Source organism: Pleuronectes platessa, chromosome 11, assembly GCF_947347685.1.
Source record: "Pleuronectes platessa chromosome 11, fPlePla1.1, whole genome shotgun sequence".
Classification (NCBI taxonomy): Eukaryota; Metazoa; Chordata; class Actinopteri; order Pleuronectiformes; family Pleuronectidae; genus Pleuronectes; species Pleuronectes platessa.
In genome coordinates this window covers 16,625,896-16,651,000 of record NC_070636.1, presented here as the reverse complement: position 1 = coordinate 16,651,000, position 25,105 = coordinate 16,625,896, and the positions used below count along the sequence as shown (strand labels likewise).

General features: G+C 45.3%; 1 protein-coding gene across 1 annotated transcript in view; it reads left to right on the top strand.

Annotated features, from left to right (window-relative positions):
* tmem260 (transmembrane protein 260) overlaps positions 1–23,933 on the top strand; it is a 28,168-nt gene extending 4,235 nt beyond the window's left edge. Inside the window, exons 2-16 of the mRNA XM_053434589.1 lie at positions 1,142–1,173; positions 2,733–2,884; positions 11,671–11,848; positions 11,939–12,052; positions 13,026–13,205; positions 13,303–13,343; positions 15,186–15,272; positions 16,338–16,446; positions 17,108–17,280; positions 18,492–18,663; positions 19,428–19,567; positions 20,186–20,362; positions 21,580–21,633; positions 21,910–21,994; positions 22,182–23,933. Coding sequence (XP_053290564.1) covers positions 1,142–1,173; positions 2,733–2,884; positions 11,671–11,848; positions 11,939–12,052; positions 13,026–13,205; positions 13,303–13,343; positions 15,186–15,272; positions 16,338–16,446; positions 17,108–17,280; positions 18,492–18,663; positions 19,428–19,567; positions 20,186–20,362; positions 21,580–21,633; positions 21,910–21,994; positions 22,182–22,436 — 1,949 coding nt within the window. The 3' untranslated portion in view covers positions 22,437–23,933. The remainder of the gene's footprint in view (positions 1–1,141; positions 1,174–2,732; positions 2,885–11,670; positions 11,849–11,938; positions 12,053–13,025; positions 13,206–13,302; positions 13,344–15,185; positions 15,273–16,337; positions 16,447–17,107; positions 17,281–18,491; positions 18,664–19,427; positions 19,568–20,185; positions 20,363–21,579; positions 21,634–21,909; positions 21,995–22,181) is intronic.
* Positions 23,934–25,105: the final 1,172 nt, after the last annotated feature.

Genomic DNA, 25,105 nt, shown 5'->3' with positions numbered 1-25,105 from the left:
GGCATCGTAATTCACTGTATCGGCAAGGTTGCAAAACACACGAAGCAGCCAATGCCATCTGAAACTCAGCCGCTGTTCTATCACAGTCGTCGCTGCATCATGGCCCATGTTCATGTGAGATTAAATTTTTTAAGTTTAAAATAAATTTGTTGTGAGCCAATGTAACTTCTAACACTATAAATCAATTCATTTGAACCAGTATTTTTAAACTCTTAAAATAAGACAGCGTTCAGCTATTTAATGTTGTTTCCCCCCCAGGTTATATGTTGTATATCAATCTACTTGGCCTCCTATATAGATTGGATGCTGGTGAAGTGATTTGAATGTTTTTCTGTCACTGCTGCAGCAAATGAGGCCACAGTCTTTTGGCTGCTGTGGATGGAGGAGACGACTGCCCATCTAGTGCCAGTAGAGGGAGCCGTCTCAAACCCAAACATTTATCAATGTCATTTAATCTGAACCAAATTTCAATTTTCATGAGTGGGAGATGAAAACATTGGGTGAGAAATCAGCATAATTTGAAACGCTCTGGGTACATTAAAGCTTCCTAAAATAGCTTTTAGGGGGTTTCTTTTCACTTCGTGCTGCGCCTCACACAGAGCTTGTCAAGAAATTGTGCAAACGGCTCTTATTTTTTACAGCTTACCTCATTCTGTGACTGTCACCGGCAACGCTGTTCTGTTTGTGCCCAACGGACTAAACGAGACACTGAGACATTGGGAGTGTGGGAGCAGGAGAGAGGCACGTAGAGCAGCAGAAGAAAGAGGAAGGGAAAGGACCCCGATGCACGGGGAGGATGGGACTTCAAGCATTATTCTCAGATCAGCATATGTGTGTGTCTTTGTGTGACAGTGCATTGGCGAGGGAGTCTAATGGTTTGTGTGTGAGCGTGTGTGTGTTTATATCTGTATGCATGTGCTAGAGGAGGGGAGGGAGGCATCAGGGGAGAAGGGAGAGATGAAGAGAATGAGCGTGCCGCTTAGGAAATGTCACACTGGGAAGATTTGCAGGTTTTGATCCTGGCAAATTAATGCAAAACCCCAGTGCAAGTATTTGATTTGGGAAAACTTTGGGAGCAGTCTTGTCTCTTAATAATAATTATTGGGTTTACATTAATTTCCTCCCCTATTCTCTTCCACAGGAGAGCTGATCACCACTGCTTGTGAGCTGGGGGTAAGTATTAGCTGTATTGTTTAATCAATTCACTCATTAACTTTTATAAGCGTTAAGGAAGTTTAATTAAGCATGGGCAGAAAGGAGATTAATTTACTTTCAGTCCACAGGTTTTTCCCCTTCTTTTCTATACACTTATTTTACTAAGTTGCAAATAGAGAATGCCATAATTTGCAACCCGTTCCTCAAATCCAATTAAAGTCAATGGTAAGGCGATGGCTTTTGTAGGCTTTGCCTTATGTACGGTATAAGGCTTATTATATCCACCCCTCTTTTTTTGTGTGTGTGTGTAAGCCGCGAAGAATGAACTAAATCGGGTTAACAGTTATAATAAGTTTTATTATTTAATAAAGTTTATTACGCCGCTGTGATCCTTTTAGGGAGGCTGTGTCGGTGTCACTATGCCAGTAATCCTGCTGTTAGTGCTGCAGTCCGTGTGGCCTGTCTGTCTGCCTTTCAGGCCTCCCCGGGGCCTTGCAGGCCATCCCCGGGCCCCAGGCAGCTGGCCCCCCCTTCTGATCCCCAGAGCTCCACGGCTCTGCCTCCCCATGTTCCCTGTGGCCTTTGTCCCTCAGTTGTCCCGCAGCAGCGTATATCTGTCCTCTCCTGTCGGCCACACAGTCCCTCCTCAGACATGCACAAGTCACCTACCTGTCTGACGGCACCACTCAATTCACCAAACTCTCGGCTGAGCTGCTGTCATTTCCTTTCTCTCATTCTCTGCTCTCCTATTTTGCTTCTCGACTTTTTCTGACCTTCATGTTCCATCCACAACCCCTCTCTCAGACTGTGGCGAAGTTGCTTGTGTTAACTGAATGTAACCAAAGAGCATAGTAGGCTTGCAGAGTTTGAGGTGATTGCTGAGGTAGTCACCCTTTCACCTTTCAGCTCTGTGCTCATTTTGAGGAGCTGTCCCTTTTCCCTGCCCGCATGGCTCGTGTTATCAGCGCCCGCGAATGACTCTGTGTTTAATAACTGAGCCCTTATCTGGGTGGAGGAGACTTAGCAGCTAATTGCTGTGATTGCCGAGATCCCCCAGGCGAGGATGACTGCGGCTCGAAGGTGGTTTGGGGGCTGGGGCTGGCGAGCCCCACGTGCTCTATCGCGGGCTCTGGGGAGCTGCACTGTCCTTGGGAAGAGACCAGAGGAAAGAAGTGAGAAGGGGGGAGGGGGGGGGGGGAGGGCTCTGGTATCAAAGCAGTCACAGTTTGCGGTCAGGCCGGGCGGGATGTGTGTCACTCCTCTCTGTTACTGTGGCTCTTCTGCACTCAACTACGGGCATCTATAGGGGGCAGGAGAGCAGCTAGATTTATGAAGGGCTACGTACAAAAATATCTTTGACTTCTATTTAAATCTTAGTCAGTGGTCACATCTTAAATTCTGTTCTAGCTTTGTATTCTGTACCACATGTGCACATTCAGTATCTCAGCCTGCTGCCCACTCGAGCACATTTCAGTGAAACATTACCTGTTTTATGGGATGTTCTCTTGAACCTCTGAATTCCTCTCTCATTGTGTGTCTGGATTTGAGATGCTGACTGTGTCATTGTGTGTGTTCAGGTGGCTCATCCTCCAGGATACCCCCTCTTCACCCTGCTAGCTCGCCTGGCCATGTTCTTCCTGCCATCCCTCTCTCCAGCCCACAGCGTCAACCTGATGGGTAGTCTCCTGGGGGCGGCAGCTTGTGGTGCCCTCTGCATTACTGTCTGCAGGTAGGCCCGTAAATATATATGATTATGCTTTCTTTTTCCACAATATAATAGATGTATTTGTGTTTCCTCTCCTGCCATTATTCAGAGGCTGCAAAAGCACACACATTCTAGTAGACGTACAGATACTTGAAAAATGCAGAAGGCCATTTCTACCGGCTGCAAAGCAAAGTGAGACTATAGTTTGAAGAGTATTTAAGACTATTAACCACTCTTAATTAAAAAAAAGAGAACACAAAATGCTAAAATCAGGGATTGAAGCAAGAAAGATTTATGAGCATTAAAAGTTGTCCAGGAGTAAATTTGTGGGACAGAGAATGATTTGTTGTTGACATTGTTGACATTATCAGCTTTATTGACTGATTCTTCACATTCTGCCATATCGTTACTCCTTGTCATTGACATATGCGCCGCACCTCTTCTCTGAAGTTGAGTCTCCCTCACTATTCAGATTTTTCTGGATAAGTCTTTTATGCCGTATTACATATGTCGTGCGTGATAGGCACTGATACATGCAAAACAAGGAATCATCTTTTCTGTTTTAATGTCCCATCCATTTAGATTGAAATGTGTATTAATGTTAGAAAGGACTTGATTATTCAAAACAAAAAATTAATAAAACTAATGAGCCTGTTTTGCCAAGGTAACGAATTATAAAGTACAGATATTAGTGGAACAATGTAGAATGTAAAAGGAAAGAGATGTCAGAAAAATAAATACACAAAAAGAAAAGAAAATCTACTTAAGTACAGCAGTTTTTTCTTACTATGTGACTTCCCTCTTCTGCCTTCAACGGAATAAATATATATATATATAAGGATAATTCCCCAAAATAATGTTCTTGTTAAATTGTTATTTTATGACTCAAGTCTTCACACTGGATTTATTGTCACAAATCTGAACTCACACAGTCACACACAAACATCAGCCTGCTCAGTCAAAGTCAAATATCAGAGTGAAGTAACTAAGATTTTTGAGAGGTGGGGGTCTTTAAACAATCCCCTCATGACTTTTTGCATCTTGATGCTGTCTGGGACACAGAGTGGTATTTTTGGGTCCTGACTTACTGCCGGTAGTGTTCCTGATCCGCTGTTCAGTATTCAGGAGCAGGGTCCAGCCGCCCTCCTCTCTCCCACCACACTGCCCAGCCTGTTTACCCATCAGCCACCCGTTGTGAGCGTGCGTGTGTGTGTATGTATATCACAATTATCGTACCCTCCAGCACCCACGCCGACATCCCTGTTCTCCTGCTCCCCCACTGCCCAGCACGCTCCCAATCCTGACACGGCACGATTTCTAATCTCCCCCTTCTTGCCTCCTGGGTCTTAGAGGAACAGGATCACTAACGCCGCTCCTCCCTATCCCCTCTCTCTTTCACCACCTCTCCCCTCGCTCAGTCATGAGCCCAGTTTATGCTCTCTGCATTGCATCTACCACCCTGCAGTTTCGCCTGCTGCTGACCCCATCATGTAAGGAGTATTTCACCCTTTGCCTCTTTGTGTGTGTGTTTATCTCGCACGGTTGGCCAGAGTACCTTACATCATCCTTTTGCTGATCTTAGTGATTTTCCACATTGCTTTGTTAGTGGCAGCTTAGTGTCAACATTTTTCCTTTTTGTCAGTGTTTATGCATACTGGGACATTTCCAAGCATGTCATATACTTCTAATTTAGTCTCCCAGAATAGGAATTGTTGAATGTGATGTAATTTCTGGACCTGTACACCACGATAGCCTGGGAGGGAGAGCGGGTGAAAATGGAGTTGTGTTCCGTGCTCCGTCCTGCATGGGCCTACTTCCTGTGTGTTTGGCCAGTGTGTGCTGGGTGGCAGGTGGTCTGGAGTAGGTCGGGCTACAGGGTCAGCCCTGCTGGAGTAGGGCAGGCGCTGGGGAGGAAGTGCTCCTCAGGGGACTGGCCTTGAGCCCAGGCTGCATCAGCCTTGGACCCTGTCCTGCCTCACTGCTCCTCAGAGGTGAGTCAAAACCTGCTGGATTCAACCTCTCAGCCCGGGAACAGGACAGGTGAGACGAAAAGAATAAGAGAGGACGGAAAGAAAAGAAGCCAACACCGGGCCTTTTTAGAGAGATTTCTGGCCATGTATCCCTACTGCCCCCCTGGTCTTAATGCATTTGATGAGTTAGCAGTGAATTGGGGGATTGGACACAGCTCTTGGCCAGACATTTACAGACACATATTTTGAGGCCAGAAAATATCCATGCAGTCTGGATGATATTTGGCTGCCAGTGCACATGTTAACTGTAGCCCTTTTTGTAATCTCTGAGGATTTAGATCCAATTTTGGATTAAGTTCAAGTGAAAAGTCATTATTAGGACCTCCAACCTGACCCGCCCACCCACCCTCAACAAGGGTGGATGGGTAGTGAGGACTTGAGCCAGACCACAGTCACACCAGTCATATAAGCTCTTAAGTATGAACATATAATCTACGCTTTCAATTGGAAAAATAAGCATAAAAGGTTTTAGTCGTTATCTGTTCAGGACCTAGTTTGGGATGAGCTCGTGGCCGTGGATCAGCTGGCAGACTCTGCCTGGTGAGGGGTTACTGGAGAGGGGAAATTATCAGAGGTGGGGGTGGGGGTTCCGGATGGTCAAGACCTCCCTCTCTGTTCTGGCACAGAGGGCATTGGGTGCTCTGACCATACAGAGAAGACTGGCATAGATGTCGGGCCACAGCCCTGCAGGGACTCCCTGGCCCAACCTTTTCCTCAGATGAAATGCCAAACCTGACCAGTCCACACCCGTCCATACCTGCCCTGTCTTTGCAGTCACACCGGTTCACTCTGTCTTTCCCAACAAACTTAAATCCTGAAATGTCTTTTGTGCTTTTTGTCCCTGTGAGACCCTCATAAACTTTTCCCCAGTTTTAATTTTTGGGTTTGTATCAGCTGAGGAGTAGGCCCCCCCCACCCAACCGCCCACTCCCAAACAAATCATCGCTTTGTGTGATTATTTTCAGATGGCAAAATGTAGTGAAGTTAATTCGGGTACTTGAAGGCAGTTTCTCTCCAATAGTAAATTGTAGACCTTGAAATTCATCTGGAATACACCCAACATGGCAACCCTTTGATGTATCAATTTAAATTAGTCGGCCAGATTGCCGTGTTTAATGTGGGGGAATGTAAGTTGATAGGCTTGGAAGCCACTTCTCTCTCCTGCGCAAGTTAAAATGTAGCTCTTAGCCTCCCTTTGATTTGTCAATTACAGTTCTCTTGGCTTGATCATATGGTTTGATGGCCAAATTGCATGTCTTGTTATGTTTTCACACCATGGCCTGACAAGCCTTTGAGGATGGTGGACGTAATGATAATTTCTATCGATTGCACTCGACGGTTCACAGAAAGCCACATTTGGCCCATGGAACGCTGAAGGCCTCAGCCAAGAGTCTCTAGAGGAATGCACCCTTCATAGCGGGATAATCCAGACAGCTTGGTTTTCTGCGCTCTCTCTCGTTTCACAGTTTATCTGCTAAAGCTGCTCTGAATCTCTGCTACCTGAGAGGAATCTCTCTCCATTCCTGGGCTTATCCTGAGAAACCGGGAGCAGACACGTTAGCGCGCTGACAGCCGTCGGAGCAGAAAAGCAACCTTGCAATGCTCAGTCATCAGCACTTTTCCCCCCGTTTGATCACATGATTGCATAACAGTTTGTTGAGCACATCAAATGTGTCGGCCTCTCTCCGTCTCCTTGCGGCCCTCGGAAGAAAACGCACCCCTGCTAGGCTCTACTCGCTGGCCCATGTGGCACAGCTGATACCTCAGCGGACCGGAGGGTGGGCGTGGTGCCACCCCCCTGCCTTGTGCTGCGTCCCCATCTCCTTATAAGAACCTCCACCATATGGTCCTGATGGTGCTCTCAGTCCTTACTCGTTTATTCCACAGGGGTTGAGACAAGTGTATCTTTTCGGGGTCAAGTCAGGAGCGATGCGTAGGGACGTGTTATAATTCTGCAACCGTTTGCAAAGTTTCAGACATTTTAACTGTAAGTTGTGTTATCTTGGAAACAGCTGAATAGTTCTTGTTGGACAATGTTCTCACCTCTCCCTGTAGGTGGCAAGATGGCCCCTCCCTCTCACATCCGCTAGGGTTGGACCAAAAATCTTTCCCCCCAGTGGCAGCAGAGAAAACACCCATTCCAGTTTTCCTCTGTAAATACAATTTTAGGGTTGTCTGTTTAAAAGGCCCAATCTCTGGACCTTTTGTTCCATTTTCGCAGTATCTCATTGTTCACATTGTAGTCCAACAGACCTCCTTCACTCCCCCCATCCTCAGCATGACCAATGGTTCCCCCAGGACTCATCCTCTAATACAGTTAAACAGATGTTTAATGAAGATGTTATTTCCTCATTACTGGCTACGGGATAGGGATAGAGAGGAGGAGGGAGGAGAGTTAGATAGACAGCAGAATACACTACCAGTTTAATATTCCTTTCGCCCCTGGGCCCGAGATTGTGTCTGCCTCGGACGTCAATATTACATTCCTCACCCACCACAGGCAGTCTTAATAAGGCACCAGGCTCGGAGACGGATCAGACTCGGCAATTACAATTCACCCAGAATTAGTTAATGGAATCTATACAGCAACATTTATGTATCAGTGGTGTGTGCCTAATGAATTTGTTGGAAAAAGGAGCAATAAAAATGGCATTGCATAAACACAGGATTTTTGTAAATTGTTTTTTTTCTCTCTTCCTGTAATTTCTGTGTGTTGGGGTGGAGATTAAGATGGCATTCTGGGGGAAATTGTCATGTCAGTGGCTGCATTGTTTGAGCAAAATTGTGGTGATTAATTTTGCATGCACTGAGCAGTGGAGCGCTCTCCTGGAGGAGGGGTGTCGAAGCAGCAGAGCCGGGTCTCTTATTTACCCTCTTTGCACGCAGGCGTCCTCCTCGACACACACTGGATGAGGCAGGAAGACGAGAGGAGTGCCTGGTGTGGTGATTGGCTGGAAATCAGACTGTGACAAGCAGTATTTAAACACAGTATTTAAAGGCACTTAGTAGAAAGGATTAAGGATGGGAAATACTGCAAAAATATATTTTTTTTATCTTAGTTGATGATATTCCTTATTTTGGAAGGTAATTTCACAAGATATTATTTTTGGGAATGAAAATGATTGGGTACAGACGAAGTAGATGTTCACTGTGTATTTCAGTCAGAAGAGCTGTGAATGTGATTTATATAATGATATTAGTGTTATATCTATATTGTGTCTCGGTAACATAACAGAAATGTATGTCATTATCATAGAAAGTCTACAGTTTGTTAGGGATAACCCTATTGATTTGCTTGTTACACATATAAAATGAAAAACCACAATAATATTATTTTGTTGATCTTTAATTACAATATGGATATTCCACTAATTTAAAATTGCATTTTGATAAAGGAAGGGAACTATGAAGATATTAATTAAAAAATATGCGATCAAAATCACAGCCTCTAGGTCATGGTATCAATCCTGCTTTTACCACGATAGAACTCGGTAACACATGTTTTCTTCTGAAATGTGTCGTCTTAAAACCCGAACTCAGCATGAGTATGTTTTCTTACTTTGAAAAGTTTTCACTTCTCACACGCTCAACAATTTCACAAATAAACTGAACTAGTTTTTGTAAAATTCATCATGTGCCCATTAAAAACAACAGAACTTTTTAAAATGAAACCCAATGCTGACATTGTTATGACACTGAAAGACAATAATACCGAAATGTTGCTCAGCCCTTATCTGTGCCCTGACTAGCTTTAGAACACTTCATAGTATTTTACTGCCGTGTTTGATCTCAGTTACCACTAACCGCTGTCATATAATAGCTACTAAGTACCCTGCCCGTTATCCTGGCCAAAGATGAACCCTGGAGTGTTGGTGGAGGCCAGCTGGAAACCTAAGCCTCCGCCCGAGCAGGCCACCTCCTCTCTCGGGCTCACTACCCTCTTCAGGAATGTGTGATTCTTTTCCAGCGCTGCTTCCCCCAAACCACCGCTCGGTTCGAGAACAGTGCGGTGCTGATCCGCGATGGCACAGCTGTGGTATTGTCTGCTCCCCGGGGTGGTGTGTGACAGTGGCTCCCTTGGCCAGCTCCATTGTGGAGCCTCATTCAGTGCAGAGTGCTGGTGTAGGCTTTTTTTTGTGTGCTGTTATTTAGCACAGGCGGCCGGTGCTGGCACGTCTCAGGCCCATACTGTAGAACTGAGGGGGTAAACGAGGCAGGTCCCTTTATGACACTTGAGCGATTATACACAGCTTTTGTTGTGTTGTGTCCTTGAAGGGGACATTGTTCACCAGAGCCTGTTGTATCTTTGTCATTCATTATTTTTTGTTTACCTTTTGATCTTTCCCTTTTTAAACCTGCTTTTCTCATTTCTACTATTTCATCATTTTCATTCCGTATGTCTAACTTTCAGCTGACTTATTAGTGATTTTCTTTTGTAACCACTTACATTAGTTCCAGGCTTGTGCCTTATTCCACATTTAATGCATAATATTTGTCATTTAGTTAATTACCCGAGTGATGACACAGACGTTTTGGCAGCGTGGATCAGTTCAGGGTAGAATAGTCTCGCTGTCAGCTGTGTTATTCTCCTGCCATGTCTCAACCAGGCCATTGTCATTGAGCCACAACATTTCAGCACAGCGGCATCCTGCACCGCATTGAGTTGTGATAACGGGGAACAAGGCTTCACCGGTGTCAGAATGTATCCAGCTTTATCTGTGCGCCCTGGGAGCAGCCTGGCCTGGAGAATGAGCTGCGCAGAGCGGGCTGAGAGGCTGACAGGGACTCAGGTGGTCCGACGCAGACAGACAGGTCATTTACAGGCTGCGCTGTACACACACCACTGGGCTCTTACGGACTGACAAGCTCTAACAGAGAGATTTGTCAGGCACTCAGGGAGAATAAAGAAGTCGAGGAGCAGGAGTGTGTGTGTCTGAATATGTGATGAGTGCTGCCTGGCTATCAGATGGGGCTTTCAGAGGCAGGAGGAACAGACTTGGTGTAATAACCCAACTGTGGACCCCCACGACTGCTCTGAACCCCGAGCTGCCCCCAAAACCAGCCCCCCTGCTAGGTGCATGAGCCACGGGTTAATTGTCATGCAGGGAGGTAAAATTATGGGTGCAGAGGGTCCCTGCACCTCAACAAAAGTCCCCGTCTGCCCCCCCCCTCCCCATTCCGCACCCGTGTTCATCCTTCCTTCAAGTTACAACTAATTCCTGGAGCGGTGCAGTGAGAAAGGCGCTGCTATCTCTTATTAAGACCCACTCCCAGACTCCCCATCAACACAGTTCTCCCCCCCCCCCCTTTTAAGTGCGTGCACACACACACACACACACTCATCCGCCGAGCTTGCCTTATAGTGAACACAGAGGAAAAATAGTGGCGAGTAGCAGAGAGAAAACCCAAGAAAAAAGGGGAAGTAGTCAGCAAGCAAGAGTTTTTTTTTTCCTACCCTTCTCTCGCTCTCCCTTTCCTTTTTTTCCTGATTTACCGCACTTTCCTCAGAAAGCTCCATTGTTCCCCTAGCCTAAGTCTCATCAGGCCTTTTGTGGCTGACTATCACAGCGGCAGGCAGAGAGCTGGAAATGTATAAATGGTATCATGCCTTGTGATTAATGGCGGTGCTTATGAGTCAGGTCTGATAACAGGCCTGCTCTCTACTCAATTTCAGATACCGTTAATGGAATCTGTCTTCTGCGATTGTAATGTGAGAGCGCCTAATTTGCTATGGAGCTTGAAGCTGTCACCGGCAAGGGATTGTGGGGTCATAAGGGACCTGGCAGCCGTTTGGCCTGCAGCTTGTATCTGCGGTGCTGAATAGAGCAGCTCTCTGCCTGTCAGTTAGCTGATAGGCTGATGAGGACTCTAAGCCACTCCACACAATGGCGGAAAGGGCCATACTGCCTGACTTCCCTAATTGTCGAGGCTGCTCATATTTCAGAGCCAGCATGCCGGGGACTGGGCTGACTTTTTTTTTTTCTCTCTTTTCTCTTTTTTACCCTCTCTCTTCTTGAACTTATTTCTTCCTTTTTTCTATATTTCATCCTTCATCCCGCACACTGCCTCACCCCTTTAACACACACTCTGCACTGTTTTGCTTTTCTTCCCCTTCTCGCCACCATTTGTCGCCCCTCTCGCTCTCTCTCTCTCCCCCTCTGTCTCTGATTTTGGTAAGTGGTGGGTCTTAGCGTATGACAGATTATCCCAAGTTTGCTTCAATTACCGCAGAGGAGATGGAGACAGTACAGGAGAGGAGAAAGGGGGGGGAAACTTTTGTGCGCACATTATATTTAAGAAGCTGAGGATAAAGTACTATCTCGACCACGGTGGTTTCGGTGCCAGTCTGCTCCAGATCAACCGGCTGCTGGGGAGGGAGTTCTCTCTCATCATGTGTGAATTGCCCCAAATCACTGAGAATGTTTTTCAAGGTCTCGTCCGAGAAGCAGACTTGGGTCATAGAAAGATTATAATGGGTCCCCAAATTAGTCTGAGGGAAGTGGTGGCTTTTAGAGTGTAGAATTTTATAAAATTTTAATTTTATTTAATAATAAAATACCGAAAGCCTTTCATACAAATAGATGCCCAGGCTTGGTTAATTTTAATATTTTAGTTTTATTTTAGATAACTTTTTGATGGTTGCAGCAACACTATAGTAAAACATTTATGAATGTTATTAAAGATAAAATAGTTGCGGACCCACATATTTCCTGGTAAATCAGTCAGAGGTCTTTCTGAAGTCATGTATAATAATGTAGGTCTCCTCTCTCTGACTGTCAGGTTGGCAGGTCCGGGCCCTGGCGCAGTGCTGACCGGAGGCCTGTTTGCTGTGTCCAGGCTGAGCTGGCAGTGGTCCATGGTAGCGGAGGTTTTCACCCTCAACAACCTTTTTGTTGGTCTGCTCTTCTTCTCCATCGCCAGCTTCCACTGTGCTCAAGACGCCAGAAAAAGGTCAAAGGTAACATGGCAGAAAAACAACTCTAGACTGGAGAACTTCTGTCTTTCTCTTGAACTCCCTGTGCTGTACTGACCTGCTTGCCCTCATCAGATTGCACATTGGGGGGCGCTATGCTGTGGCTTGGGGCTCTGTAACCAACACACCCTGGTGCTTTATATAATGGTCGTCATTCCCTGGGTCTTTCACCGACTCCACTCTCATCAGGTGAGTACTGCGGCCTCATGAAAACAACCACACATAGAAAACATTTTAAATCTGAACAGTACTCATTCAATGTCCCGGCTCCTACAGTTTGCGCCCAAAATGTACTTGACAGCGTGTAAATAGCGTGATAGAAAAAGTGCGGTGTATAGAAGCATTGTATGAATGTGACTTTTACTTTGAAACCCTTTGAGTGGTTGATAAGACTAGAAGGGCTCTATTTAAATCCAGCACATTCACAATACAATACATACATTTGTTTTGGCTCTATGTGGAGTAATGTAAAGATGCTTAATATACAGTAGATACACTATTTTTAACATAAACTTTTATTTAACCTCTTGAAGTGTTTATTAAAGTGGGCTCAGAGAATCACTTTATTTTGTTAGAGAGTTGTTAGCGAAGGTCCCCAACTTATGAACTGACATAAGTTTAATGTTAGATTTAGTCTTTCAGACCGAGTTGAGACCTGATATTAATATCCGTCCAGAAATCCAATCCTGAGGAGTGGCCACATTCTTTTTGCTGTGTGAACAAAAATGTGTCCTGACCTGCTATAGTCTCATAATGAATCACATGTGTTTTTATGTTCTTCAGTGATCATATGTGGATTTGTTTGTTGCCTCCATCACAATGTCAACACATAAAAACACACAATGATTCCTGTTTTATTTTTTATTTGATACAATCTGTTTTCATAGTAGATCTGCATGCAGCTCAGTAATTCAATAACGTTGAGGTTACAATACCGGGTCTGACCAGGGCTTCAGACGGTCTAGCAGGAAAAATAATGGTTGTGATTGTGTAATTAGTTTCCATTAGTCTCCTTATCTTTACATGTACTGTGTAGGTATACACCATATTTTATATTAAATACCAACATTTCTATGTAACAAGAATAAATCTAAATGTTAGACATCTGGTTTCGGGGAACGTCAACAACTTAAACGACATGCGTCTCATGTGATGTTGACAGGAGCTGTCATTACGTGTCGCCGTATCTCTGGGAGTGTGTTTCCTCGCCGGCTTTCTCCCGTACATCTACCTGCCAGTCTCCTCCTACCTCAACACAGCGCGGTGGAGCTGGGGCGATCAGACCACCCTGTCAGGCCTGCTGGCTCACCTGCTGAGGGCTGAGTACGGGACCTTCAGCCTGGTACATGCTGCTTACCCCTGCCTGCCCTACCCACCTTATATGCACCCTTTTTATTTTACATGCAAGTTTTTTTTTCTTTTCTCGTTTTTGTTGGTAGGCAAAGACTGAGAGCTCTGTGAACATCACCACTATGCTACAGTAAGTTTATTTTTTACCATTTGCCTTGTTCACACATTGGAATCATTAAAAACAACAGTATTTCCTATACTGCACACTCCCTTATTGATTGGCACTACCATAGACAGGTAGATAAAAAGATGGATGACATGAGAGCTAAAAGTGAAGCCAAAGCATCTCGATCCCCATCTGGTGGCTGGTTACAGAACCGTTCAGAAATCTAGCCTCCTCCTTCTTAGAGGATGGGACATGGACCGAAAAAAAAATACATCAACTACCTTTCACAAAGATGGTTTCTCTTATTTTAAGTTGTTCTTGATGCTATTTGGTCAAGTTTTTACTGTTTTAATCAGTTGTCTGATGCTATTAAAAATAGGGTGACTTATCATGATTGACAGGTGACACTGACTCTTGATTGGTGGAGCATGTGTGTCTGTGTGACCTCGCTACCACGGCTCCATCCCCCAATCGCTACTGCACAGACTCTGGGCGTACGATTTCTTTGTATCCAAGATATTTAAGCTTAATATCTGGATAGTGGGAGGAAATAGAAACGTGTCGTCTATTTATAAACACAGTCTATGGTCATGACATTCCATGTTGTCTGCATGTGCAGCATAGACAATTTAGTTATGGATTTATTATTGTTTACAGTTCTGTGTCTTTTTATCTTTGGTGATTTGTTTCCACCTAAAACGATTCTATAGATTCTAAGATAGAGTTGGAGAGAGACATGAGAGGAAACTGGGTGTATTTGATCCTGGCCCATAGAGGGCGCACATGGTTCTAGAAGTGGACTTCCCGAGCACACTCGCCACCGGTTCTGGTGTTTCACGCAGATTTAACCATGATCACAGCAGTCTCTTCAGAGAGCCCAGTCATTTTTGCTGCCCATCTCTTTCTCTCCCCTTCTCTCCATCTCTCCCTCTTTTTCCCTCTCTCCTTCTCTCTCTCTCGCTCTCTCTCGCCAGCAGCTTTTGTTCTTCCCATTCAACTCTCTCTCTCCCATCAAAGCAGAACTGAACCTGCTTAGAGGGCCAAATCGCTGTGTTCTGTTTCTCCAGCAGTTTGAAATGATCACTCAGCTCTGGTCTTTAAGCGTGACAAGCTGTGATGACAGACACTGCAATAGAGCTGGAGAAATTGTATTTTTCCACTCCAGCAACCCCCCCCACCACTCCCTCCCTCCCCCAAAACCTCCTCCATCCGATTCCCTCCCCTGCTCCCCACTTCCACTACCACCTCCGCCGCCGCACTCATCCCACTCCTGGTATCTTCCTCCAGTTGACGGGATGGGGGTGCGTGCGCGTCTTAAGACCCCCCACCATGGGCCCCCCTCCGCCAGACGCCCACCCCCTTGCTGTCGCCCATGCTGCTTGATGGACAAGCACACCTTCAAGATGGGGAAGAGAGGCGAACATGACAGGCATATCGCACTGGCGACGTAAACCCACTGGAGAAGCTGACACACACACTCACAAACACACACCATGAGCACATTCACACATAGTGTACATCGGGAGATACAGAGACTCAATAAGCTGTCAAATAGAGATGGGTATTAAGGAAGAGGCAGGAAACTATCCGCCTGCTCTGAGCAAGTGCTCTGTGACTGACAGGCGCTGTGACAAGAGGATGGGGCAGCGGGGGGGTGGATGACAAAGTCATTCGTATCTGCCAATCCGATTGAAAGGAGGAACATACAGTCCAAGGAGTTTGTTTTGATAGGGGATGGAGGGCATTTAATAATTGGTGTCCTTGACTCCAGTAGCAGAGAGGGTAATTGAGCTTGTCTACGGTGTCCATCATGTGTGTTAATGTGTGTGTGTGTGTGTGTGTGTGTGTGTGTGTGTGTGTGTGTAGGGCCCAGATGGACCACTGCCTTGCAGACCTCTCCATTCCCGTTTTGGTGCTGGCAGGAACAGGCCTTCTCCTCTCCGCGTGGGACAGGTAGGATCAGCGAGACGCCCGGCATGCAAAACAGCAAACTCTGTCACACACATCTCAGCAGCCACTTCAACCAAAAATATAATCCCCTGGAGTAAAAGGAGGGAACAAAACCACTGACAAAATGCTGATCTCAGAGAAAAAGAATACAAAACAACACTGAGGCACCTAACTGTCAAGCTGTCGTGACGCTCCACATTCACGTCAAGAGGGGGTTGATGTGCGTTTTGGATCTTCAAAAACATGTTGGTGTGTAGAGGTAAATTGCTGCTTGTATGTATCTGCATGTGGCAGAGTGATCCAGTTATTTCTTACAGTAGTTACTGGGGTCTATTGGGTGGAGCTGATAAAGACTGTTCCGGCCCTGGAGGGCACAGACCACCTCCCTGATCCCCCTCTCCTGGGGCGCACTTTGATAATCCTGGCTTCATTCACAGAGATGAAAAAGAGAGAGGTCATTTTCTAGGACACCAAAAGTAAAACATGCAAATGTATCTAACACTGGATTGTTGAGTGGAATTGCTGTGGGACATATTGGGTCAAATATTACATTTTTAACTTGCGCGTAATGAGATCTGAATTAAAAACATAGAAATTTCGATATTGTGTGTCAGTGGCCAGCCGGTTAAAACAAAACTCAAATCAGTCTGTTGGCAGGAAAACCAGAAGTCATTTTATCTGTTTTGAAAATGCTCTTCAGGTTCAGATGATGGTTTGTTTTTGCCACAAGGGCAACGACATGTTTATTTTGTGTATAAGTAGATTTTACAGCTGTACTGTAATGACTGTGATTCAGCAGTTGGCACCACCTCATTTTGACTCAGCCTGCATCATTCACCTCTTAGCTGGCTGGTGTAAACATTTGCTCCTTGACTCATAATATTTTCAGATAATAATCAAAACAGGTATATATATTTTTTTACAGAATATACACAAGGTACTACTTTAGATTGTGTATATTGAAATATAAAGAGAGTCAATTTTTTATTATTTTCACAAAGTGATTATGAAAGCAAGAACAGTATTTGTAGACTAAATAATTTGTGGTTTTGTGTTTTCCTGTCCTAGGACGTGTCGCTCAGTGTCCTGGCTGATTGCTGCCATGTTGGTTGTCTACTCACTGTTTTTTGCTTGGAGAGCAAACCTGGACATCAGGAGACCCCTGCTGCTCGGAGTGGTGAGTGAAGAGACACATTCAACTTAGCTGTTTGCTATTGTTTTTATCTGCAGTGGTCAAAAAATGTACATTGTGAACATTACAGTTGATATTATTAGATGAAAGTAATATGTGTAGAGGGCACAGATGGAAGGGACCTATCCTGAAACACGTAAACAGACGTACCTGAGCTGATCCTGACCAGGATTCAACATGGGACTGGACTAACAGTGCTTTTAAGTGTTAGGTGCATTTTCCAACTTGTTCATGTGTTTTGAAGTAGGAAGGTGGGAAAAAATATGGACTCTGTTCAAACTGTTTTTTATTTATGTGTTAAGAGCATCTGAACAACACCTTGAAAACATCTGTCCAATATTTGTATAGTAATGAAGAGCAAAGAAAAAGGATCAGGTGTGACCTGGCCTATCAATGATTTAAAACTTGTGAGAGATGGACATTCAGTTTGCAGATGACAAAAGTGTAACATTTGAGAAGTTCACATTAGATCTAACAGATTATTGTTGCAACTTTAGGTGGCATTTAGGTTCCCTGTCAAGAACAAATTTGTCAGATTAATCCAACACCACGTGAATGCACCATGAGATTCAAACTTAAAGAAAGTACTGGTGTTTGTGTCTGTTTGTCTCATGTCTGTACACATGTGTGCGCTCACTTCCTGCAGGTTGAGCGTTTCTGGCTGCAGAGCGATGCCGCAGTGTGTGTGCTGGCAGGCCTCGGCTTGAAGCAGACTCTCACCGAGCTGGAGAGGAGGCTTGGCCTTGGGGGGGTGTGGAAGACCACCGGCTGGGTCCTCACTGTGGCTCTGCTGGGACAAATGCTGCACAACAATCACAGGTGCAGGTTGTTACAGTACCAAACTGTGAGATGTAATTAAAACTTACGATGTCTTCCATACATATTAGAACAATAATGTATGCTTTTTATTCTTTACCTACACAAATGGAATCAAATGAGACTAGTCAATTGATGTTGAGTTTTAAGATATATGTTGGTGTTGAAATGCATTTGGGAGTGAAATTACTTTTGACTTATTACTGATACTTATTCAAAATAAAGTAAAGAATCGTCTTTTTACATTCCCCATTTTCATTCTATATCTCAAATCCAATGGTCTGAAGTGTAGGGCAAAAAACAATCGCTAGATACTAACAGTTCCATCACTACTGCTTAGTAGTTGCAGTTGAATTAGTTTTTATAACCGACAAATAATGGGTGTGATCACAATAGATCAATGAACTTGGAAAAAAAAAAAAAATATATATATATATAATTTAAACAATGGTCACACATCATTGCTAGATCTAAAAGGTTTTCTGCAATTGCAATAAATACCTGATACCATCAGTTAAGCATTTGTTCAGCAGATATTTAGTTGTATTGTACTACTTCTAATACAGTATTACTGTTGCCAAAAAACTGGAGCCAAATGTGTCCTAAGTGACTTTTTAAGTACTTTTGTGTAGTAAAGTTGAAGTGCAATAGAAAAAAATCCCCCCTCTCATTCTAGTACCTTCTAAAATTCCCCTGCACAAGTTTCCCCTGAGTCAACCCGATTTGTTTCTTATTGCTTCGTGCTGAAGGTCTGAACTCTGCGTGTCAGGTTTTTCCCTGCTCACCCCATGGTAAGGGCTAAAGAGCGGCACGGTTAGCACATAGATTCCTCTCACAGAGCTCAGTCTGAGATGTTAGCTGTCCGAGGAGGCAGATTACACCATCGTACTGCCGGGGAGTGCCAGACAGCCATCACTGAGCGGCTTTGATCACGGGGGAGAGCATGGCCTGTGCTGTCAGACCCATCACACCTGTCTCCCTGTGATTCGATAGGCAGCCAGAGCCCGCTGCAGAAGGGAAGGGGCGGGGGGCACTGACAACTTACCCTCAGAGCACCTTAAAAGCCTACCTACACTCACATACACACATACACACGACTGTACGCATCACACACATTTCTAAGCGGGGTTGAGGCCGCGCTCGACACCCTTTAAACGCAAGTAAACACAAGTTGTGTTTCGATGATATTATACTGTGTTTGCTGTTGATTTCAGGGAGTGCGATCAGAGCAGGAACAGTGTGGTGGAGCGGTTCGGCAGGGAGCTTCTGGGCTCCATCCCAAAAGACTCCATCATCTTGACGAGAGGAGATCTGCCTGGAAACTCCCTGCGCTACTTATACTACTGCCAGGGTGTACGGCCTGACGTCCGACTGGTTGACCAGGAGGTCAGAGCTTTGTCTGTCTGTGTATTGTAGATCTTTGAAGTTTTTATATTTCACACAAATACGAGCACTTTAATTTCAGGAGTCAAGATCAATTAGTATTGTTGACTAGGAAGTAATAGAAAGCATATTGTATCGTGTATTAGATTTATTGTTGTTAATACAGTTAGAGATAATGAGGAATTATATGTATGATACCATAACTCACATCTCTTTTGGTTTTCTTGTTGGAAATATAAAGCTTTAGATCCTTAAGAAGGATTGTTTTTTGGGTGAAAAATTATATTTTATACATAAATTACAGCCTGATGTTGAATAGACAAAAATGTCCTGCAGGCTTTCTAATTATGGTACGGAGTCACTGTGTGCAAAATAATAGTATATCTTTATATCAACATCCTAAAGGGATTGTTGGCCTAAAGGGCCAGTAAATGTTTTAAATAAGGTGAAAACAATACCCTCCATCTTTAGAGTTAAGTAAGGAAAGTCAAACCTCTTCCGTAACCTCATGTATAGAGGTTCAGAATCAGTTAATTGTCACACATTAAAACACATTTAAAATACGTGGATGCAAAAACCGTACCCCCCAGGTCAAAACCGAAAAGTTGACATATATTAACAACACACAAATTAGGTGAGAGTAAAAGCCACTAAACAAGTCAGTAAATCCTTTTCTTTATGTTAACTAGACACCGTGTTAATTTACGCTATCACAGTGGATGCAAAGATTTGAACCGAGTTGGGTGGTACCCTTTCTTCTTTTATAGATGATGACATACACTTGGTATGTGGCCAAGCTGGGGCAGCACTACCCCGGGGTCCACTTCCCCGGCCGCTGGTGGGACCCGGTGCACCCGGAGGAGAAAGACACCTTCAATCTGGAGCAGTTCCTGTCCCGCAACACGCAGTGAGTCACTGGAGGGAGCAGAGAGGGAGTGAAGGGACGGTCTGAACAGATGAAAAGAAGGATGTTAAATTAAGAGAGAGACTGAGGCGGGAGGGCAACAATGGTCCAGATGAACAAGTGGGTGATCTGACGAGGCAGAGATCAGAAGGACGGTCGACACGGAGGTGAGTGCAGGGAGAAGATAAGCCTGTAGAACTATTGAGGCCATAAAAGGAGTTTGATGAACTACAGAAGTCTTCTAATCTACTTGATTTGCTTAAACAGTCTCTGGTGGACTTACTGCTGCTCCCTGCTCTCACATTCACTCCTCAAGGAGAGAGTGAGACTCAGGCACTGGCTGGAGAGCTGTTAATACCAAGCCCACCAGGGGGCAGTGTTTGCCAGGCCAACGTGTCTGTCTCTCACCGGGGCAACACTGACCTGTGAGATTAACCCTCGGTGCTCAAGGCTTTGGTTAGCCGCACAGAGCTTGAGAGACCTTACAAGGGTTAGGGATGGGAGGGAAGGTTTGTTTACATGTTGTTCCTGTGTCCCATCATCAACAGTCACCTGGAGAAAATAACTGAGGATGTGAAAATGCCTCCATCTGACTATTTGTATCTGGGGGTGTTTCTGCAGGAGGGATGTTTTCGCCTGCATTGGGCTTCCCGATGGAGACCCGAGCTGGGAACGTAGCTTCACTCGCTGGCCAATGGGTGCGTGTGAATACTTGGTGCCGAATCAGAGGCAGTTCAACCCTGAAGAGTGGGCTCATCGCACGAGCAACGTCTACAACTGGAGCGAGCCACACAACAGGTGCAAACACAGACAAAAACAATGAGTAAATCTGAACAGGTTCGTGTTTTTAATCACATCCATGGTTTTCCTCTTTTTCTCCTTGGTCAAAGCGTCCTGGTTAAAAAACAAATAATCTTGATCCACAATGTCTGACAGTGCATTAGGCATCTGCAGCAACTCAGTGAGGTTATATGATGTTTAGTCTATCAAATAACAAACGTATCGATTTCTTGAGCATCATTTTCATCCACGTCTCCCCAAAGTTCAGCCTGGCACATTTGACGTATAATGAACCCTTTGAAACCTGGGAGCTTTAATAAAATTGGAGATAAAGTTCAGTGTGTTTAAACTCTCTGGCTCCACAGCGTGAGTTTGCAAAGACTATTCCACTGGTGAGTTGTTGAGGTTTAAAGGGGCGAGATTAGCAGGATGTAAATGTTGGAGGCCTACTGTTGGCTAAGAGAAAAAAAACAAATCCGTTGGCACGTTTAAAACAACCCATGATCTTCACAAATAAATAGATTCATTGAGAGAGCACAATAGACCCCTGCAAATTAGTCATCGCCATGTGTTTTATCACCGACAGCAGAAAAGATCTACTTACCCCCTCATCTCTCTGTGGTCTTCAGTGATCCTTCCTCAGACTCCACAAAGCTTCCCTCAGCGACGTTGTCCTCCTCTGTTCTCCGTGCTGTGATCCAGCTCTTTGTGAATTCAACCAGTGCAAGACATTAGGCCCTCGGCCACTTGAAATGAGACTGAAGATGGAAAATAATGAGTTTCTTATTGCGTTTTGTCAATAACTGTGTCAAAAGTGGAATTAGTCAAAGCTCTGTATTCTGTTGCCGTTGCCAGCAGCCCTTCATTCACTCAGATATCCGCAGCTGAATACTGTGACATTATTTCCCGCACCCTCACGACAAGCGTGTCCGCCGATGCCCACGAGCCAAATATTAGCTCGGGAACCTTGCTAAAATATTCTTTTGAAGAAGAGGTCAAGTGTTTACAGTCAACAAAGTGAAAAGGGGGAAGATGTGGTTTTACTCCATGTCTAATGTGCTAGCTGGTATTGTTGCTCGGCAAACATTGATGTTTAGTGAATCCGAACCTGCACAGTTGAGAGGAACAATATATTCACATAAATAATCATTTATAGTTAGTGGAACTGTGCACTAGCCAAACGCCTGAAGCTGTTTAGATTGAATGTTTTTTATTTCTTCTTCATGTGTGAACAGTTTCCATCCTGCTTCCTGGGAGCGTGTCGCCAATGAGGAGATGTGGCAGGCCAGGTACGCAAAACTTTTCTCCAGCATACTTAGGCTTCCTCTTTGGAGAGGTTGTGTTCTTCAACGTGCAGAGAGAATGCTGTGTCACGATGCGTACCAGCCCACCAGAACATCTCCATAAACCAGTCTGGTGTGGTAGAGCATCTACATCTACATGTACATTCTATTTGGTGGTGGCATCTACATAAATCACTCCATTGGAGTGGTGCGTCTGAAAGTGTGGATCTGCATGGCTCATCCATCCAGCACTTAGCCCTGAGCCTGCGTGCTTTGTTTCAGGATGAAGACGGCTTTCTTTCTGTTTGACCTGGCAGAAAGAATGCAGGGAGAGGGGAGAGCTCGCCTCTTTGAGCTGTCTTACACTGTGAGTGTGACCTCCACAAACACAAAACATTACTGATATTTATCATAAAGGTGCAGGTTCAAGTGCCACATGAGTAAGAGAGTGACATTTGTTGGCATTACTTACGGTAACACCTGTGTGTGTGTGTGTGTGTGTGTGTGCGTGTGTGTGTGCGTGTGCGTGTGTTGTGTGTTTGTTTTCTGGACAGCTGTATAAGGAGATTGTGGAGGCCCACTCGCACTACCCTCCAAACTGGGACAAGAACTTGGCACTGGCCTGTGAGAGGCTGCTCCGCTCGGGTCACCGCGGCTACACTCCAGACAGCCTGCTGACCTGCAGTACCCGGCACTTCACCCTCTACCTGGAGAAGGAACCCACAGATCCCCAGGCTTCCGCCATACGCTCGGCCATTACTCAGCTGCTCAGAGAAAGAGACGGACAGAGCTGGGAGCACATCCAATGAGGAGATCCAGGGGAGACCTGCGTGGAGTTGGAACACCTCATAGACTTATAGACTGATGTAGTGGCGTGGACGTGACCAAACTGGACCAACAAGTACTGGTCTCCTGTGAATCTAGTTTGTTCTAGTTACAAAACAGAAGGATGGAGGGAGAAGGACTGAGCCATGCTTCGTTTAATGACTGTTTACAGTTAACTCGGGACAGAGCTTGACTTCAGGAAGCCTCGACTGACCCCAATCAAGCTGTGCGTGCTCCCCCTAAACTCACCATTCGATTGCTTTATCGTTGCATCTCGTTCTTTTCCCCCCCTATCCTCTCTTCTGGTGATTATTTAGCCTCAGCTGCTGCTCTACTTCTCTTTTTCCACATTAGGATGGCGAGGCCAAGATTGAGGGAAACCCAATTTGGGGGCAGAAATGGGGGATTAGAGCCGTTGTTTAATCTCGGACAGACTTGTGCCACAGAGTCCTCACTACGCACTAACAACACGACCTACCCGCCTGCTTGCCCACCCTTCAATTCATCCATCAGTTTATCTTAGATGGTCCTTGAAATGTTTTGTAACTAATGGATTCGATGAGTGTTTTTTCTCTCTCTTCCTTCCTAACCAGAGGGCTATAATCCCCCATGGATTTAAATGAAATGTGAAATGTCACAATGCCAGGGACCCTTTTAGAGGTGTGTGTGTGTTTATGTGTGCGCCCATGCTTGCATGTGTGTTGATCTGTGTTTGCATGTCTACATGTGTGCGTGTGTGAACATGCTTAAATCTCCACCCAAGCCTTTTTCCTGCCAGAACTGCATTCAAACGTAGTCGATAAACAGATCGGGACACTGAAAAGCAAAGTGCTTTGATCATCATGCATAGGAGAACCAAATCATGCAAACTCCAGGGGCACACATTCAAACGTACAACTGTCAGCTCTCAGGAAAATGGACTCTCTGCCCTGTGTTTACTTGTAAGACAGTGAGCATGCAAACTCGGATGACGGACCAGAATCGCTTGTCTTTGACGTGCACTCGGGATCACAAACCTTACGTTCACGTGAATGCTAGTGCCGATGCTAATAAGCCTTGTGGCGTGAAATGCGTCGAGCAGAGGTCGGCCCGGTGCGTCGCCGTAAGCTGCATGAACCACCGCCGAAGGAGCCGGCTGTCTGAGATACGACTAGAAAGCAAAGGACAGCTAGTGCATGTGTAGTTTTCTCAGAATGTAATCTGGCCTTTCTGTTTGCAGGCCTGGTTAGCAGCTGTCAGCTGGCTCAACCTGCTGCAGCACAGATGGTTTGGTTTTGTGATAAAAAAAAAAAGGGAAAACTGTAACTCTGCTTTCTACAGATTAAGATATTACAATAAAGACTTTTATTTTTATATATTATGGACCTTCGTTCTACAGTAGACTCTGCCTTTTTGGAAACAAATATCTATCCACAATAAATCTCTATACATTTGTTAAATTGAAAATAAAATCACTGTATTAAATCCAGTTTTTTACTTCACTTACATATTCATGTGTCATTTTCTGTGTCCTGTCTCCTGCCCTTGTGTTATTTCGTACTTTACTTTCTTCCTCCCCTTTGTCGTCCCTTGTCTCCCACCCTCTCTCTGCCTCCTCATCCCCTCTCACCCGGTCTTTCTCTAACCCCTCTGTTTCTCTGCTCTCCCCTGTCTCTGAGAGTCAGTTGCCCACCCTAAATCAGCAAGCTGCCGAGGATTGTGGGAACCCATGGAATCGCCGTGACCAGGGATGCAGGCAGGGAGCCACGGCAATGCTGGAATGTGGGGCGTCTGAGGAGATAAGAGTTGTGTGCCCAGCCAGGGAGCGGAGAGGGATGCAGTGAGAGAGGAGGGATGAGGCAGAGTGTGGAGGGTGAGACGGAAACGGGGAGAGAGCAGCAAGTCTGTGAATGGGGGGGGGGGACAGAAACACAACACCATAAACAGCCCAGAGAGCAAGACAGAGTGAGACGGAGGGAAAAAGAGGGGTGGGGGGACTTAGGGGGGCACAAACTGGAGATGGGAAGCCAGCCTTATTCCTCTTTGCATTTCATTTACATCCCTGGCCGTATCGACCAATCGGATTGGGAGCAAAGCCCAGGGCTTAGGAGGGGAATAAAAAGACAAAATGCCTTTGCTGCTCTCATCCCTCCCTGATAATACCCCTTCTGTTTTTCTTTTCTCTTTTTCTCCCGTCTATAAGTAGATACTGTCCGAAATGCCAGCGGAAAAGCGACACCTCCGCTTGCTGCGTATCTCAGATAGACCGAGCGGGAGCAGGGGCTGAAAAGACAGCTTTAGCAACTGGGCCTATCTCCTCTCCTCTCTCTGGCTGGATGGAAGCTCGGTGTGGAGGGAGGCGGAGGGCCGGGCTGTGTTGGTTAGTGTTTGGGAAGAGAATACAGGGTGTGAGAGGCATGATATACTGAGCTGGCCACAGATTTTGCAGAATCTTGCTCTCTGAAAAACTTTGCCTGCAGATCCCTCTCCTAAGCAGGACAAACCTGTTTCAAGGATGTTTACGAGGTGCCACCCATCTTTGTGGAGGTTGCCGGTTCCTCTCCACACGTATTTTTAGCTTGGGATTGTTGTTGGTGCACAAAGTTCCAGGTTCATGTGAACCTGCAACTCTTCTTGTCGTCTGGTTGACTCCTAATTAAAAGCCCTTCTTTAC